The sequence below is a fragment of the Carassius gibelio genome, chromosome A19, assembly GCF_023724105.1.
Source record: "Carassius gibelio isolate Cgi1373 ecotype wild population from Czech Republic chromosome A19, carGib1.2-hapl.c, whole genome shotgun sequence".
Taxonomy (NCBI): Eukaryota; Metazoa; Chordata; class Actinopteri; order Cypriniformes; family Cyprinidae; genus Carassius; species Carassius gibelio.
The window spans coordinates 13,701,297-13,715,749 of record NC_068389.1 but is presented as its reverse complement, the minus strand read 5'-3'; the positions used below and the strand labels follow the sequence as shown (position 1 = coordinate 13,715,749).

Genomic DNA, 14,453 nt, shown 5'->3' with positions numbered 1-14,453 from the left:
CGACCTTGCAGCTGATTTCATTTCTCCTCCTTTTATCTTCTGCAGCTCGTGGACGTACCAACCTGGAGCTTCGAGAAAAGTTCATTCTTCCAGAGGGTCTGTCGGCCTTCCGGTCCCGTGGGCGGCGATCCAAACCTTCGTCACGCACTGCTTCGCCCACCCGTTCATCTTCATCTGCATCACACAGTGCCCACAGCTGCGCCTCTCTACCCTCCGCACCTGCAACGCCCACGGCCTCCTCAAGGGTGAGAGACACCATATTACACTCCATTAGGATATGACACACACTTACTGTTTGTTGTGGGAGCATGCTTATACATATCTTCATGAAAAATATGAAGGTTGCATCAGTCTCACACAGTTTAAATGCTGTATCATACGATACTGTTCAAAGGTTTGGGGTCAGTAAGATTTATATACTTTTTTTTTTTTTTTTTTTTGAAAGATGACGTATTTATTCAGCAAAGATGCTATTAATTTATCAAAAATAACATTAAGTACTTTGAAAAGATTTAGCTTTGCCATCACAGATTTTATTTTGAATTATATTCAACCAGAAAACAGTCATTTTAAACTGAAAAATATTATTGTTTTTATGTGTTTTTGGTCAAATAAACAGACTTGTTGAGCATCAGAGACTTAAAAAATAAAAATAAATAAATTTAAAAAAGCATAAATCAGCATGTAACAGCATGATCAACAAAAACTATTGCATATAGGGACGTAATGATGCGATACAATTCACGATACAGATTACAAGAGACAATTTTCTTAAAATATTTTTTATATTTTTTTATTTTTTTACAAAATGAGATTAAAGACAAATTATAAATGAAAAGGTGTCTTTTTATTATTTCTCAGACAAAATGCTGCATATTTCTTTATGAAATTGAAATATTAAATAATAAAACTAACTTGAAATTTGAAAACAAATCCCAAATCAAATAAAAAAAATAAAGATTGTCATATAAACAAAGGCCTTGACTGTGCTCTATTTAAAATAAGGCAACCACTGCATTTGAATTTCTATCCAAAAATGATGCTAAAAACATGTTATTTAGGTTATAGGTTATAATTTCTAAATTTGAAGCAAAAACAGAATGGTCTGGTTTTAGCTTTGTGAATGAGACACAAATGCCACTCTCTGACAGCAGGTGGCACTAATGGAACAGCAGGTATTTGAAGGCTGCTGCCCCTTTAAGACCAAATGCACAGATCCAATTTAATGATGCTAAATGGATTTCCTTCTCCATTATTTACGTTCACTGTAAGAATTCTTGTAAACACAGTCGGTTATTTCTTAAGAGAAATTTCTTTTGAGATAATTTTGTGTGTATATGTTCATTCAGAAGTATAGTCAAGTAAATGCTGTTCTTTTGAAATTTTGAGTAGAAAAAAATACTGCTATTTTATATTATAAAATAAATGTTTAAAAGTCACCTTTTCTATCACATGATTAAATAAAATTTTACAATATATACAAATATATAAGTTATTTCAAATTGTAATCATATTTCATGATATTACTGTTTTTATTGTAGTTTCATCAAATAAATGTGGCCTTAGTCAGCTTTGAAGACTTCTTTTAAAAACATAAAGAAAAATCTTGTGTGTGTATGTTATAAAATATTTTTTAAGGCCGACATATAAATCTGTCACTAATCCTTGAGATGTTTTGAACTCAGCAGTGTGGTGTCTCCTTTTCGGTGGATGGTTTCCGTCTCTGATTGTGGTGTTTGTTTATATTGTTGTTTTGGGATCAGGACATGATCACTACTGTCTCTGCATGTTAAAATCATGTTGTCATCTGTGAGATTTTTATTTGTTCTTTGTCTTTTTGTCCCTCTCCCCTCCCTTGCTTGGAAAATGTGCCTCCCTCCACCCTTCCTGACTGTTTGTTCTCATCTCCACCTACCTACAAAAAAAAAAAAAAACTATTCTCTGCCATGCTGCATTGCCTCCCTCCATTTTACTCTTGTTTTCCAATTATCCTGGCTTCTTCCCACTGCTTTTTTGCTACTTGGCTTTTCCTCGTCCTATTTGCTACCGCGTTTCCCAGTCTTCCCAATCCCAATCTCGTGGCTATGCCAAGCCCTGGCTGGCACACAGTAAAACTCCAACACCAACCAAGTGCCAGTCCTGCCCAGAGCACAGCCAGACCCCTGGGCATGAGGTAACACACTGCCCCCTCCCAGTGCCCTAGCACACTAACAGTAAAAGCTTTAAGTGCGGCCTGATCTCAACAACTGGGAAGGACCTGAGGTAGATGAGTCCGTAAACTCTGTGACCCTTATATGTGACCTTACGCAGCTTAGTCTCCAGTGTGAGAACAGGCAGATTGAGAAACAGTTTCACAGTTCATTTCATGTTCATCAAGAAATTATTATACAGTTTTTCATCATCCAGGTCTTGGTAGAGAGAGTCTGGTAGTCACTTTTAGCTCCTTTTTAACAGATTTATCTGTTAGTTTTATTAACAGGAAAAATTGGGCTTTTTGTAATAAACTTTGTCTCTTTGCTTTTAAAGGGAGGCTCCTCATCTAAGCTGAAAAGACCACCTTTCCATTCCAGCCGTGGCTCCTTAACTGGTGAGAACGGTGGAACACCAGCTGCTGCTAAACCTGGACGCTCCGGTACGAAACCCTGAGCTGCTTCACTCAGTCTGACTGAGACTGAACCGATGGATATCGATCTCATCTCCAGTGTTGGGAAAGCTACAGTAAAGCTATAACATCACAAAGTACACTGAAAGTGTAACAAGCATGAAACAGTATTGTGAAAAGCTCTATACAAATAAACTTGAATGTAGGTGTAACTGAAGGTACAAACATAGTTAGCTACTCTCCAAGCTAATAACAGAAAGAACTATACCGAAGCCATTTAAGAGGGCAGTGTATTTTAGTGCTGCAGCCAATACGTTTGTGATTTTTACATGTTCAAGATAATCTTCACATATAACTTTTATTCATTTTGAATCATAAATTCAATCGACTGAAGTAAAAAGCTGAAGGTAGGCTATAAATGAACTTGAACACGGTGACATGACCTCATCATCACCACTCTTTCAGTCTTTAAGATCTACAAGATGGAAAGTTTGTGTTATAATAGTTTTCAAGAGAATGATATGAAAGTGGACTAGTGAGTAGAAGAGTTTTCCTGTTAATGTTCACAACAATCTCTGTAGTCCCATTTAGCCACTTGTTAACAACACAAAGGGAGTTTTACTGATGTGTTTTATGTGGAAGAATAAATATCTTCGGCTTTGTTAACCACAGACCTTATTTAACCGAAAGAAAGAAAAAAAGCACACTGTACAAAACATTGCATTTCACATATTGGATAAACTAGCCAATTACCGTATTTTTCGGACTATAAGTTGCACCTGAGTTTAAGTCGCATCAGTCCAAAAATACGTCATGATGAGGAAAAAAACATATATAAGTCGCACCGGACTATAAGTCGCATTTATTTAGAACCAAGAACCAAGAGAAAAAATTACCGTCTCGAGCCGCGAGAGGGCGTTTTCAGTGTAGACTACAGGAGCACTGAGCAGCTTAGAGCGCCCTCTCGCGGCTGGAGACGGTAATGTTTTCTTTTTGGTTAATTTCTCTTGGTTCATGTCAAATTCATTTTGATAAATAAGTCGCACCTGACTGTAAGTCGTAGGACCAGCCAAACTATGAAAAAAGTGTGACTTATAGTCCGTAAAAAACGGTACTGATCAGGTCATGGGTTAGTTACAGTATTAGTGTTGCTATTTTTTTAAATATTTTTACTCCCATTATTACATTTTAGATTGTGGTGTTGTTTCTATCTGGCTTTGCATTATATTTGCAATGCATCTTGATTTACCATATTACTGTACCCTTAAACTTGAATCCTCTTCTTTCATCAGACACCAAACGCACCCCGTCCTCGACGAGCGGCCCAGCCAGTCGAGCGGGGAGTCGTGCTGGAAGCCGCGCCAGCAGCCGAAGGGGCAGCGACGCTTCAGACACGTCTGAGCTCATGGAGACACGCTCCGCTTGCTCCGACACCTCAGACACCCCTCGCCGGCCCGGGGCCAAACCCTCCAAAATACCCACCATCTCCAAGAAGACCCCCAGCCCCAAAACACCAACGGCCAAGAAATGAAGTCGCCGACTTATGAGTCTATGTGACTGACTCTGAACCAGCAGGAGGAGAACACCAACACCTTCCTCTCCCAGACGAGACATCTCTAACACCGCTACACCCCCTGATCAATACCTACCATAATGCTGCCTTATTTGTGTTCTACATCATGTCCTTAATTTGACTGACATTTCGTTTTCTTGAATGTGTGAGCAGACATATCTACACAGACACTCAGGCGGGATGTCGCTATTCTTCACTATGAATTTGCACCCGCCCGTCACTCTCCAAACCTCATTCATGGTTGTCACTTTGGTTGGACAAACTCGCCCTTTTCACAGGTATGCAGACCAGTCTCACCTGGGTGTCTGTGCCACCGCAAACAAGAGGAAATCAATTAAAAACAGAGACGTTTTCCTCCTGGACACTTGGGACTTTTTGGAGTCGTGTTTGTATGAATGTGTGGTTGTTCCTGTCATGGTAAATGAACGCAGTAATACAGAGAGGAAGTGGAGGAGGATACATATCTCTAGCCTTTCCACGGCGTGAAGACTCCTATAGCGCACAGCACACGGGTTCCACGCGCTCGCACCGACCGTCTTCTCCGCTGTGTGTCCACACAGTCTAGTTGTGTCCTATTGTTAAAGACGTCATGTTACAGAGCTGTTCCACAGTATGCAACGATGATTACAATTATGAATGTTTGTTTCATGGTTAATTAATAATGCTGTCATTTTGTTTCTTTTTTAGAATAAAGAGCTGTATTTATTTGTGATTGCAAAAGAGTTATATCAACTCTTAAGAATGACTAGTATTAACACAACAGGAATCGCTCTTGGTTTCGTTTTTGTACATCTGCTCCTGACGTAATGAATTTCTCGGACTGATCGTTTCTGATGTTATAACTGACCAGGAAGCTTACTGATTCCAATGGTGGCCTTTTTGCCGGTGACTACACACTTTAGATGCCGTCATCAGTGGCTTCCTTGTTGTTCTTTCGTGACGGAAGCACCCTAAATAATGAATGATGGGGGCGGCTCACGTAGCCCCCGTTAAAAACAGCGCTTTGAATCTTGTCTTTGACAAGCTGAAGTATATGAATACCTGAAGAAAGGTGATTTTTATTTATTTATTGTGTATTTGGGAGGGAGGTGAGGGCTGTGAAAGGATCCACCTTTTGATTGTGTTCCTCTTTTGACATGACTGAGAGAAACAGCAGTGCAATTGTGTAAAAGTAAAGAAGTTATGATTATAAATCATTTTTGTTTTCTTTTGTATTAAAACAATGCTTGCAGTAAAACTGACTGGTTCTCGTGTTGTGTGTGTGTGTGTGTGTGTGTGTGAGCGTGCAGGGATGCCACAGTTAACAGGAAATGGCCCAGTAATTACAAGCAGCAGAGATAATGACACACCCCATTAAATCTTCAAAAGAGGATGAGGCTTTGGTGTGTGCAGAGATTTGAACACACTGCACTTTTCTAGAAGATTTACACCGTCGTTCAGGAGTTCAGAAGCGAGCCCACGAGTGAATAGGAGCACCTTTGTTTGTGCCGTGTGTGTTTGTACTGGACTCTGTGTATGTTTGGTGGTCAGATGCAGCGGATGGGGTTTGGGAAGGGTGGTGTTCCATCATCTCCATTCTGCAGCTGTGCGTCTGTGTTTATATACAAATATTTAAACCCACTCACATCCTTTCCCACCAAACACCACCGAGCCCAATTCTCATGGCATCTCACAGTTCTGCAGTGTTATTTCATTTTTATAATCAACTGAGATCAATACACATAATCCCTCATTTTTTGCAGTTTTAGTTGTTTTTGTCAAACAACTTTTTTTCCTATTAAAAACACGTCATTAAAGTCTCCCTTTATATGGGCATGTTTGTGTAATTGACAAATGGCATGTTCATTTTTTTTTTATTTTGGGTAAAAAAATAAAATACTTTTACAATATCTACATAAATATTTAAACATTTTTTATATAATTTTGTGTAAATCATAATATATATATTAATTGCAAAACAAGGTTCCTACCATATTTGTGTGTGTGTGTGTGTGACCACAAAACCAGTCTTAAGTGTTGATTTTTCAAAAATAATAAGAAATAAGCTTTCCATTGGAGTATGGTTTGTTAGGATCGGACAATATTAGGCCGAGATACAACTATTTGAAAATCTGGAATCTGAGGGTGCAAAAATAAAATCTAAATACTCCGAAAATCACCTTTGAAGTTGTCCAGATGAATTCTTAGCCATCTATATTAATAATCAAAATTAAATTTAAATATATTTCTGGCAGGAAATATACTAAATATGTTCATGGAACATGATCTTTACTTAATATCCTAATGATTTGTGGCATAAAAGAAAAATCTATATTTTTGACCCATACACTGTTTTTTTGGCTATTGCTAAAAATATACCCCAGGGATTTAAGACTGGTTTTGTCACATCTTCAATAATACAATGTCACTCCTTGGCCATGGTTGAAACCACAGAATACAAATATAGTTTTCATATTGCCGTCACCATAAGAACTCATTTCTAGACTGTGCAAACGCTGGGTCACATCTGAGAACATCTTTATGCCAAACCACATGATAATTGTCAGCAATTTGTGAGGTATGTGTAGAAGATGAGACTGTTTGATAGGGTAGATGGAGATTGAGGTGAGAAGGGTTTTGGGAAGAGAGGGCGGAGGATCCAGTTGTTGGAAACACTCCCTCTGCGTAAGCGTGCATCTTGGAGGGAAGGAGGTCACCCGTGTTCAGATTATGCCTTCAACGCAAGCAGCACACAGGCTAAGAATAACACAGCTCACTGAGATCTCGCAACTTTACAGTTCAGAACAACATTTGGGGACGGTAACACTATTCTGTTGAACAAATTATTTTCTTACTGAAAACTTTGGATTTTTCAGGAGTCTTGGCTATTTCCACCCATTGGATGAAGCATTTTGATCTCAATATTAATGGATTACTGCAAGGGAGTTTTGTAACTTTTTGTTTTTCATTTAAACAGAGGATTTCATCAGCTTGGAGTTGTGAATCTCATCTTCTCAAGAGGAGTAGTAGCAGGTGTTGTGTTTGATCCAGAAACCTTTGAAGAAAAAACCCTTTGAAACCTGATGTTTGTGATGGCCCTGTGCTTTTATTTACTCTAGCTAAAGACTTTAATTTCATATGTACTTAGTCCGTCCGATTCCAAGATCACCGCTGAAAGGATTTGAGCTTCTAGGAAGACCTGTTTGTTTTCTCGTCCAGTTTCTTGGATATTGTTTGTCGTCCGTCTCCGTAAGCACACTGTAGGTTACTGGAGAAGCCCAGTGGTTTGGTAAATAAAATGAAAGCATGAGGAATGACTGTCAAAAAGCAATAAACTGAGTGGCTTGTAGCAGTAAACATTGCACTCTCCCAAATAACGATGACTGCTGCGGAATCTGAGTGGCTTAGACGTCTGAGTGTTGTTCAGAGTTGAACTTCAAGACAGTAGTCAGACCATTCCAGAGAAGACCGACGTCGGCTAAACACCCAGAGGTTTTGGAAGGACAAATAAGATCTTTATACACCGCTACAATGGAGCAGAGCTCTTCTGCCGCACCAATGGACAAACAAGAGAGCGGGGTCGAGTTTGTGTCCTCACACCGCAGCAGAGGGAGAATGGAGAGCTGTGGCAGCCGGACCCGAGGCCGGCGGCATCTGTTTCCTTTGCCTGTCCTCGTCCCTCTCTGCATGCTGCTGTGTGTTTGGGCTCAGGTGGAAGGAGTGCCTCATTCCAGCTTCCGCAGGCTCAGTGGTCGTGAAAAGAAGGAGATGCAGAAGGAGATTTTATCTATTCTGGGACTACCTGGTCGACCGAGACCACACCCGCCGCTGCGGCCCCCTTCCTCCGCCCCGCTCTTCATGCTGGACCTTTACCATGCTGTGTCATCTGAGGATGATGATGGACTGGGTTTGGGCTTCACTCCAGAAGGGGTCAGTCATGCGGCGCTGCCCACTTTAAGCACACACACGCCGCCCCTCGGCACAGTGGTCAGCGAGGCCGACACGGTTATGAGCTTTGTCAACCTGGGTAAGTGACAGCTGGCAAAGGGTTAAACACACTTCACTTACAGAAGACATGAATTACTGTACAGCGTCCCCTTGAAAATGTGTAAATGTCATTGTTTTACATAACGTATAAGACTTAGAATAGATTTATTTAAAGGTGACATATTATAAAAATCTGACTTTTCTAGGTTTTAAGTGCAATAATCAAGTCCCTGGTGCATCTACCAAGCTAGGAAACATGAAAAAGATTGACTCATTAATTTTGTTTTGGTAAGCCTTTTTTTGCAAGCGTCTGAGAAAACAAGCGTGTCTGATTTTGCTTCCTTGGTGACGTGTCAAATGGATCTCATTATAATATCACCACCCTTTAATCTGTAAGTTTACACCCAAAGCGCTGTCATTATTAGATGCTAACATGCTAACTGCTCTGCCTTTGGCTGCACAGACGAACAGAACACTCTTTAGAGTCCCAGCCTCAGAGGAGACAAGAGAAAAGTGGGTCTTTTGATTTAATTAATGTATATTGCTGCTGCCACACATATCTACAATAAACAAGTGATTTATTTCCCAGCTATTTACCTTCACAAACATAACCAACTGTTTTTGTAACTTGTGTGCTTTTAATGTTAACTTCATCAAAATCATATGGTTTAAAACACATGATTTCAGAGCAAATCCGAATCAAAACAGATGTTTTCAGCAGGTACGATCTGTAATGGCGTTAATACTGGCAACTCTATTCTGGAAAAGGGGGCGCGGAACAGCAGCTCATTTGCATTTAAAGAGAAAGGCACGAAAAACAGCGCGTTTCTGCTTCCACTCAAAATAGGTATTTTCAAAATGAAATAATAAATGATCTGTGGGGTATTTTGAGCTGAGACTTCACAGACACATTGTGGGGACACCAGAGACTTATATTACATAATGTAAAAAGAGGCATAATATGTCTCCTTTAAAAGAAAGACAAGACAATTAGTACATTTCACATTGATAGGTGTGTTGCAACAACAAACTTTCTAAAAAAAAAAATTATTTTGGACCCTTTCTGTTTGTTGAACTGGAACTGGAACTTAATGTTTCTAACTAAACGTGATTTCATCATGTACAACATGTTCATAGATCAATGTCCTTGTTAGTCCTGGAACAACATTCCAATCAACCAATCAGAATTAAGGGACAAGTTTTCAAGAAATGTCCGTTTTAGGCGTACAACTAGGGTTAGATGCTTATACACGCTTGTCATTCACCTATCATTTCTCTGATTTTAGGAATAAATTATGGAAAGGCTTAGGTTAAGGGGTAGGGATTGGGTTAGGTCTATATTTTTGGACAGAAATGCTGACCAAGGATCTTACTTGGCAAAATCACGGCGACCCTTAATGTCAGTGTTAATTTAGTATTATTTATATATACTATATATTATTTATTGATTATCTTTAATTAATAAGCTTTTATTTTTATATTTTCAACTTTAATTTTAATGTTTTAGCTTTTGTTTTGTTTTAAAAAAAAATTTTTTTTGTTTTTTTAGATTTTGTTTTAGTACTTCAAAATCAGCTTATTTTATTTCAGTTAGTTGCCAAGTCAATATTTCTATTTTTATTAGTTTTTCATCTAATGTTTATGTTTTATTTTAGCATTACTTAAATTAATAATGTGTATTTTGTAATGTATTTAGTTAACAGTAACAACACTGGTTTATATGAAAGCCTGCCTTACAAGTGAGATCAAGTTGAAAATAAGAAGCAAAATCACAAAAAAATAATGTCACAGTTACAGTAAATAATTCATTTCATTTACTTCTTTTTTTAGTTTATTTTTTACTTTTGAAGAGGAAAGAGGCTTCCATATGTCCACAGAAATTCTACTTGACTTAAATGTCATTGCAAAAATACGTGGTTAGTAAAGAGAACAAGTGTAATATAATTTGTTTGCTAATGCCACTTGGTTTGATATTTTAGCTAATACATTGACATTTTAAGTCCTAATGTCTTTTTGGGGGCCACAGTAAATAATGTTGTTTTATAGCACAAAAATACTGTATTGGAAGCCAGATAGTTATTCATACACAATGCCATTCGCCATTTATTTTAAGATGTCTTAAGACTTGTGGTGTGTATTGATAATACAGTCTGTTCACTGAGACAGACCCACAATCACTCCATCTTCTCTTCCTGTCTCAGCCCAAACACAGACGATACTTATCTGTCACGAAACAAACAACAGTTTAACATCCTATTTACAATTACTGCTTCTCTTTCTACGTCTTTCCTGCCCCACTATTATTGGTCAGCATCACCCCTTTCTCAGATGTAACTAGCGGTGTTTGCTAAAGACATCACTATTATAATCGCTCCTACTTGGCTTAGTGATTTAAACAAACCTGTAACCCTAAGCATGAAATGCATTACTGCATTTACTGTTTGTGCTACAATTCTTAAAATGTCTTTATTTTACTAGTATGAAGAACATTTTAATAATGTAAAGACACGTTCTACAATAGACTCAAGGTTGTGAAAGGCGATGTTTTGCTCTGATAACAAGGAAGCATTTTAAAATTCTAGAAAAAAAAAACTTTTTTTTTTTTGGAACATTTGAATATTTTTTTCCGATAAACAGGAGATACTGTAAGGTCTTAAGGCTGGATTTCATAGTAATTCCATAGAAGAACCACTTTTGCTTGATTTACAGAGCACTAAATAAAAAAAACCTTTTGTGCATTCCCTGTTAAAATTAAAGTTTTCCAAAAGGGTAGTTGCACATCGTTTCCCTAGAAGAATAATTTCAGGCACCCCAAAGAACTTTTCAGTGAACGGTCTTTTTTTAGTGTGAAAAAAAAACTAAAACATCTAAAGAAACTTCTGTGCAATGGAAAGTTTCCATGGATGTTAAAGTTTCCTCATGGAACCATAGAATGGACAAGAATGGACTTTTCACATAGTGGCCATATTGCAAACACTCACAACATGCTAGCATCATAGCCTGGAGGTCATGAAGTTCTTCTTACTCCCGCCAGTTGTCTTTAATATAGTGTTTTACATTTCTCTTTGCTTTTCTAAATGTAAATCTTGATTATTGTGTATCTACAAAGGCCAGTCCAGATCACGCAGGCCATGTGATGTTGTAGTGGGCACACAGCTGTGGGGAATTACAGGCCCCACTGAAAGGCAGAGAAAAGATGAGATGAAGTGGATGAAAATACGGTTGGGTACTCCTCTAAAAATACAGCACTGGACTGTAATTAGTGGTGGTGCGCTGAGCTGCAGCAGCTTCACAACGCCTCTAATTAGCCCCGGCTGGGGGTGTCAGTCCAATCTCCACCACAACTAATGTTCCATTTTTTGTTTCCCCGTCTTCTTCTGCCAATCAGCCCTCCAACATGTCTCAAGTGTCTTCACACTCACTCAACACACACGCTCCTCTGTGGTAGTAGTTGTTGTTGTTGTTGTTTAATTCTGTCTCTGACCGCAGTGGAGCAGGAGAAGGATCTGCTGCAGCCTCGGCCGTACTGGAAGGAGTTCCGCTTCGATCTCACTCCGCTTCCTCAGGGAGAGACGGTCACCGCTGCCGAGTTTCGCATCTATAAAACTCTTACCGTGGGTTGGCGAGCGAACCGCACCCTCCATATCTCTGTCTATGAAATCCAGAGGGAGAAAAGACACAGGTTATAGACATATATGATCATTTAGTGATATGGAATCTGATTCAGAAACTAGATAACATTTGATTTTAGTGTTTAGGAAGCAAAACTACTTTTTGGTAGTTTTTGTGCATTCATCAGTGAGATCCATCATCAGTCATTATAATGGAAAGGACATTAAGATCTTGTGGTTTGACAGGGAGCCTGAGCTGGTGTTGCTGGACATGCAGTCTGTGCCGGTGGGGCAAGAGGGTTGGCTGGCATTTGATGTGACTTCTGCGAGCAATCGCTGGCTTCTCCACCCTCGGAGCAACCTGGGCATCCGCCTTTATGTGGAAGCTGAGGAGGGTGAGCTATTTCTTATGTGCAGCATGGGGGCTAAATAGCACGGATAGCATCATTGCAATGTGCTCCTGACTACAGGTCTGACACATTTGATTAAAATAAAGAAATAAAAAATAAAGATAATATGTAATGTTGTATTTATTTCTAATATACGAAATTAAAAATTACTATTAAAATATTAATAAATACACTTTTTTTGGTCTCGACTCTAAAAAAAAAAATATTTTGCCTTAATTGCTCCATCTAACTTTATTTAACTTGCCGTTTTTAATTTTAGTTTTCAATCTCAGTTTGTTTGAACAGTAGAGCACTATCAGATGCTATCAGTGTGTATCAAGCTGTAATCTGAATTCAATTAAATACATTGAATACAATGTACACAAGTAGCTTTGGATGAAAGCATCTGCCAACTGCATAAAAAAAAAATCTAAAATGTGTTGTTAAACATTTTCCTGCAACTGCTACTTCAAATCTTGTCTGATTTATCTTTAGACCAAGTCTCAAAATTTACTGAAGGAGTTTTTGGTTTTTGCAACCAACTGGTACTGAATTCTGCTCTAACAAGCAACAAACATTTGGTCTGTATCTTGGCAAAGCTTTGACCTATTGAAGCAAACCACGTTCCGTGTCATAGATAATTTGGTAAAATGCTGAAATCTTGTTTTCACAGACCGGTCGTTGTCAGCCGCATGGGTGGGTCTGGTGGGTCGGCGTGGGCCGCGCTCTAAACAGCCTTTTATGGTGACGTTCTTCAGAGCCAGTCAAGCCCCTTGCCGTCCACCCCGTGCTCTGAGACACAACAATCAACGCAAGAAAAAGCCCAAGTATGATCTGCCTCACCCAAACAGACCCGGCATATTTGGTGAGCCACAATAAGCAGTTTAAGAGGCAGATTGTGTTTAAAGGAGCATATGAAATGATTTGTTTTTGAGCTGCGATTGTCTCACTTTTTCCAGACCAAAATCATGCCAGCAGCGGGCGCCAGGCCTGTAAGAAACATGAGCTTTATGTCAGCTTCAGCAATCTTGGTTGGAAGGTGAGACATCCTGGCTTTCATACATTTGTACAGTCAAACAACAAACAAGAAGTTAAATAATAAGTCACTTACATTTTAGACACTGTATTGAAAACTGATCTGTACATTTTTTGCTCTGCCAGTTAAAAAAGTTCTTATCAAGTTAAAGCAGAATTAACTGAATCAAGTGTTTTTAATGAATCAATTGGGCGAACGATTCAGTGACTCACTTCTTGCCACCTACTGGCTCATTGATATAACCTGCAGAAAGAGTCACTGAAAAATTCACACTATTAATATCTTGAACAAACACATGTAAACACTGAAGTCTCTGTTCTGTTAGAGTGTTTAAATATTTAATTTCCTAAATCATTTTTTCAGGACTGGGTTTTGGCCCCTGCAGGTTATTCTGCGTATTATTGTGATGGGGAATGTGATTATCCTCTGGGCTCTTGTATGAATGCCACAAACCACGCCATGATCCAGCTGCTGGTGCGTAATCTGACTTTTGACATTTCTCTGTGATTTTCTGAACTACAATGCCAGGACAGGAGAATCCTTCGAAATGAACTAATCTTTGTACTGACTCTTTTGGCAGGTTCATCTTCTAAGACCAAATGAAGTTCCCAAAGCCTGCTGCGCTCCAACCAAACTCAGTTCCATCTCTGTGCTCTTCTATGACGACAACAACAATGTTATTCTCAAGAAACATCGAAACATGGTGGTCAAGAACTGTGGCTGTCTATAACCTATTGTATATTCAAGCTTTAAACTAAACGGAAACAAATGCACATATTATAATACTAAGAGGCACCATTTGTAATATACAGTGATCCAAAATGTATTTAGCCAAATTTGAGCATTCTTACTTGTCCCAAATGATTGACAAATGATAGTTATTGAAGTGTCATGATGGTAAATCAGCATCATTTTCACAATTTTATTGTGAGTGGATTTAAGTTTGGAATCCATCCTATAATAATAATTATTATTATAATAAAATAGATATTTTGTATAGCTGTCTTACATTTGAATTGTTAAAGTTTGTATAATTGTGGAATGTGGTAATAATGGACAGGGACTTCATGTTATGTTTCACAAAGCTGCATTGCTTTGACTTTCACATCACTTTTTCTTGCTTGTAAAACTGGTAAAAAGCTTTTAAAATAACTTGTACCACCCACACCCAAGTGAAGAAAAGAGACAGAAATTCAGTCTGAGTAGGCTGCACACATGGATCATTTTTATTTTAGTTATTTTTGCAGTCAGTAGCTTGGTGCTAATTTAAATGGCC

The 14,453-nt window shown here is 38.6% G+C and overlaps 2 protein-coding genes across 23 annotated transcripts in view; both read left to right on the top strand.

Moving 5' to 3' along the window:
• Positions 1–5,412, top strand: part of LOC127935428 (microtubule-actin cross-linking factor 1) — a 156,356-nt gene extending 150,944 nt beyond the window's left edge. For 19 of the 22 annotated variants that reach the window (XM_052533284.1, XM_052533271.1, XM_052533281.1 and 16 more), the window contains 4 exons: positions 46–245; positions 2,060–2,173; positions 2,527–2,632; positions 3,895–5,412. In XM_052533284.1, the coding sequence (XP_052389244.1) occupies positions 46–245; positions 2,060–2,173; positions 2,527–2,632; positions 3,895–4,133 (659 nt within the window). In that variant the 3' untranslated portion in view covers positions 4,134–5,412. The remainder of the gene's footprint in view (positions 1–45; positions 246–2,059; positions 2,174–2,526; positions 2,633–3,894) is intronic. The other 3 variants (XM_052533264.1, XM_052533269.1, XM_052533268.1) reach the window with 3 other exon arrangements.
• Positions 5,413–6,874: 1,462 nt separating this feature from the next.
• LOC127935430 (bone morphogenetic protein 8A-like) lies at positions 6,875–14,412 on the top strand. Its single transcript, XM_052533285.1, has 7 exons — positions 6,875–8,181; positions 11,631–11,823; positions 11,999–12,147; positions 12,815–13,006; positions 13,101–13,180; positions 13,541–13,651; positions 13,758–14,412. Exons 1-7 carry the CDS (start codon positions 7,686–7,688, stop codon positions 13,905–13,907), a joined length of 1,371 nt encoding a protein of 456 aa, XP_052389245.1. The 5' UTR covers positions 6,875–7,685; the 3' UTR covers positions 13,908–14,412.
• The last annotated feature ends 41 nt before the right edge of the window (positions 14,413–14,453 follow it).

Excerpts from the sequence above, each read along its gene's own strand:
- LOC127935430 (XM_052533285.1), top strand. The coding sequence starts at position 7,686 with ATGGAGCAGAGCTCTTCTGCCGCACCAATGGACAAACAAGAGAGCGGG. Across the intron at positions 8,182-11,630 it reads TATGAGCTTTGTCAACCTGG|TGGAGCAGGAGAAGGATCTG; the intron begins GTAAGTGACAGC and ends CTCTGACCGCAG. Across the intron at positions 11,824-11,998 it reads CAGAGGGAGAAAAGACACAG|GGAGCCTGAGCTGGTGTTGC; the intron begins GTTATAGACATA and ends GTGGTTTGACAG.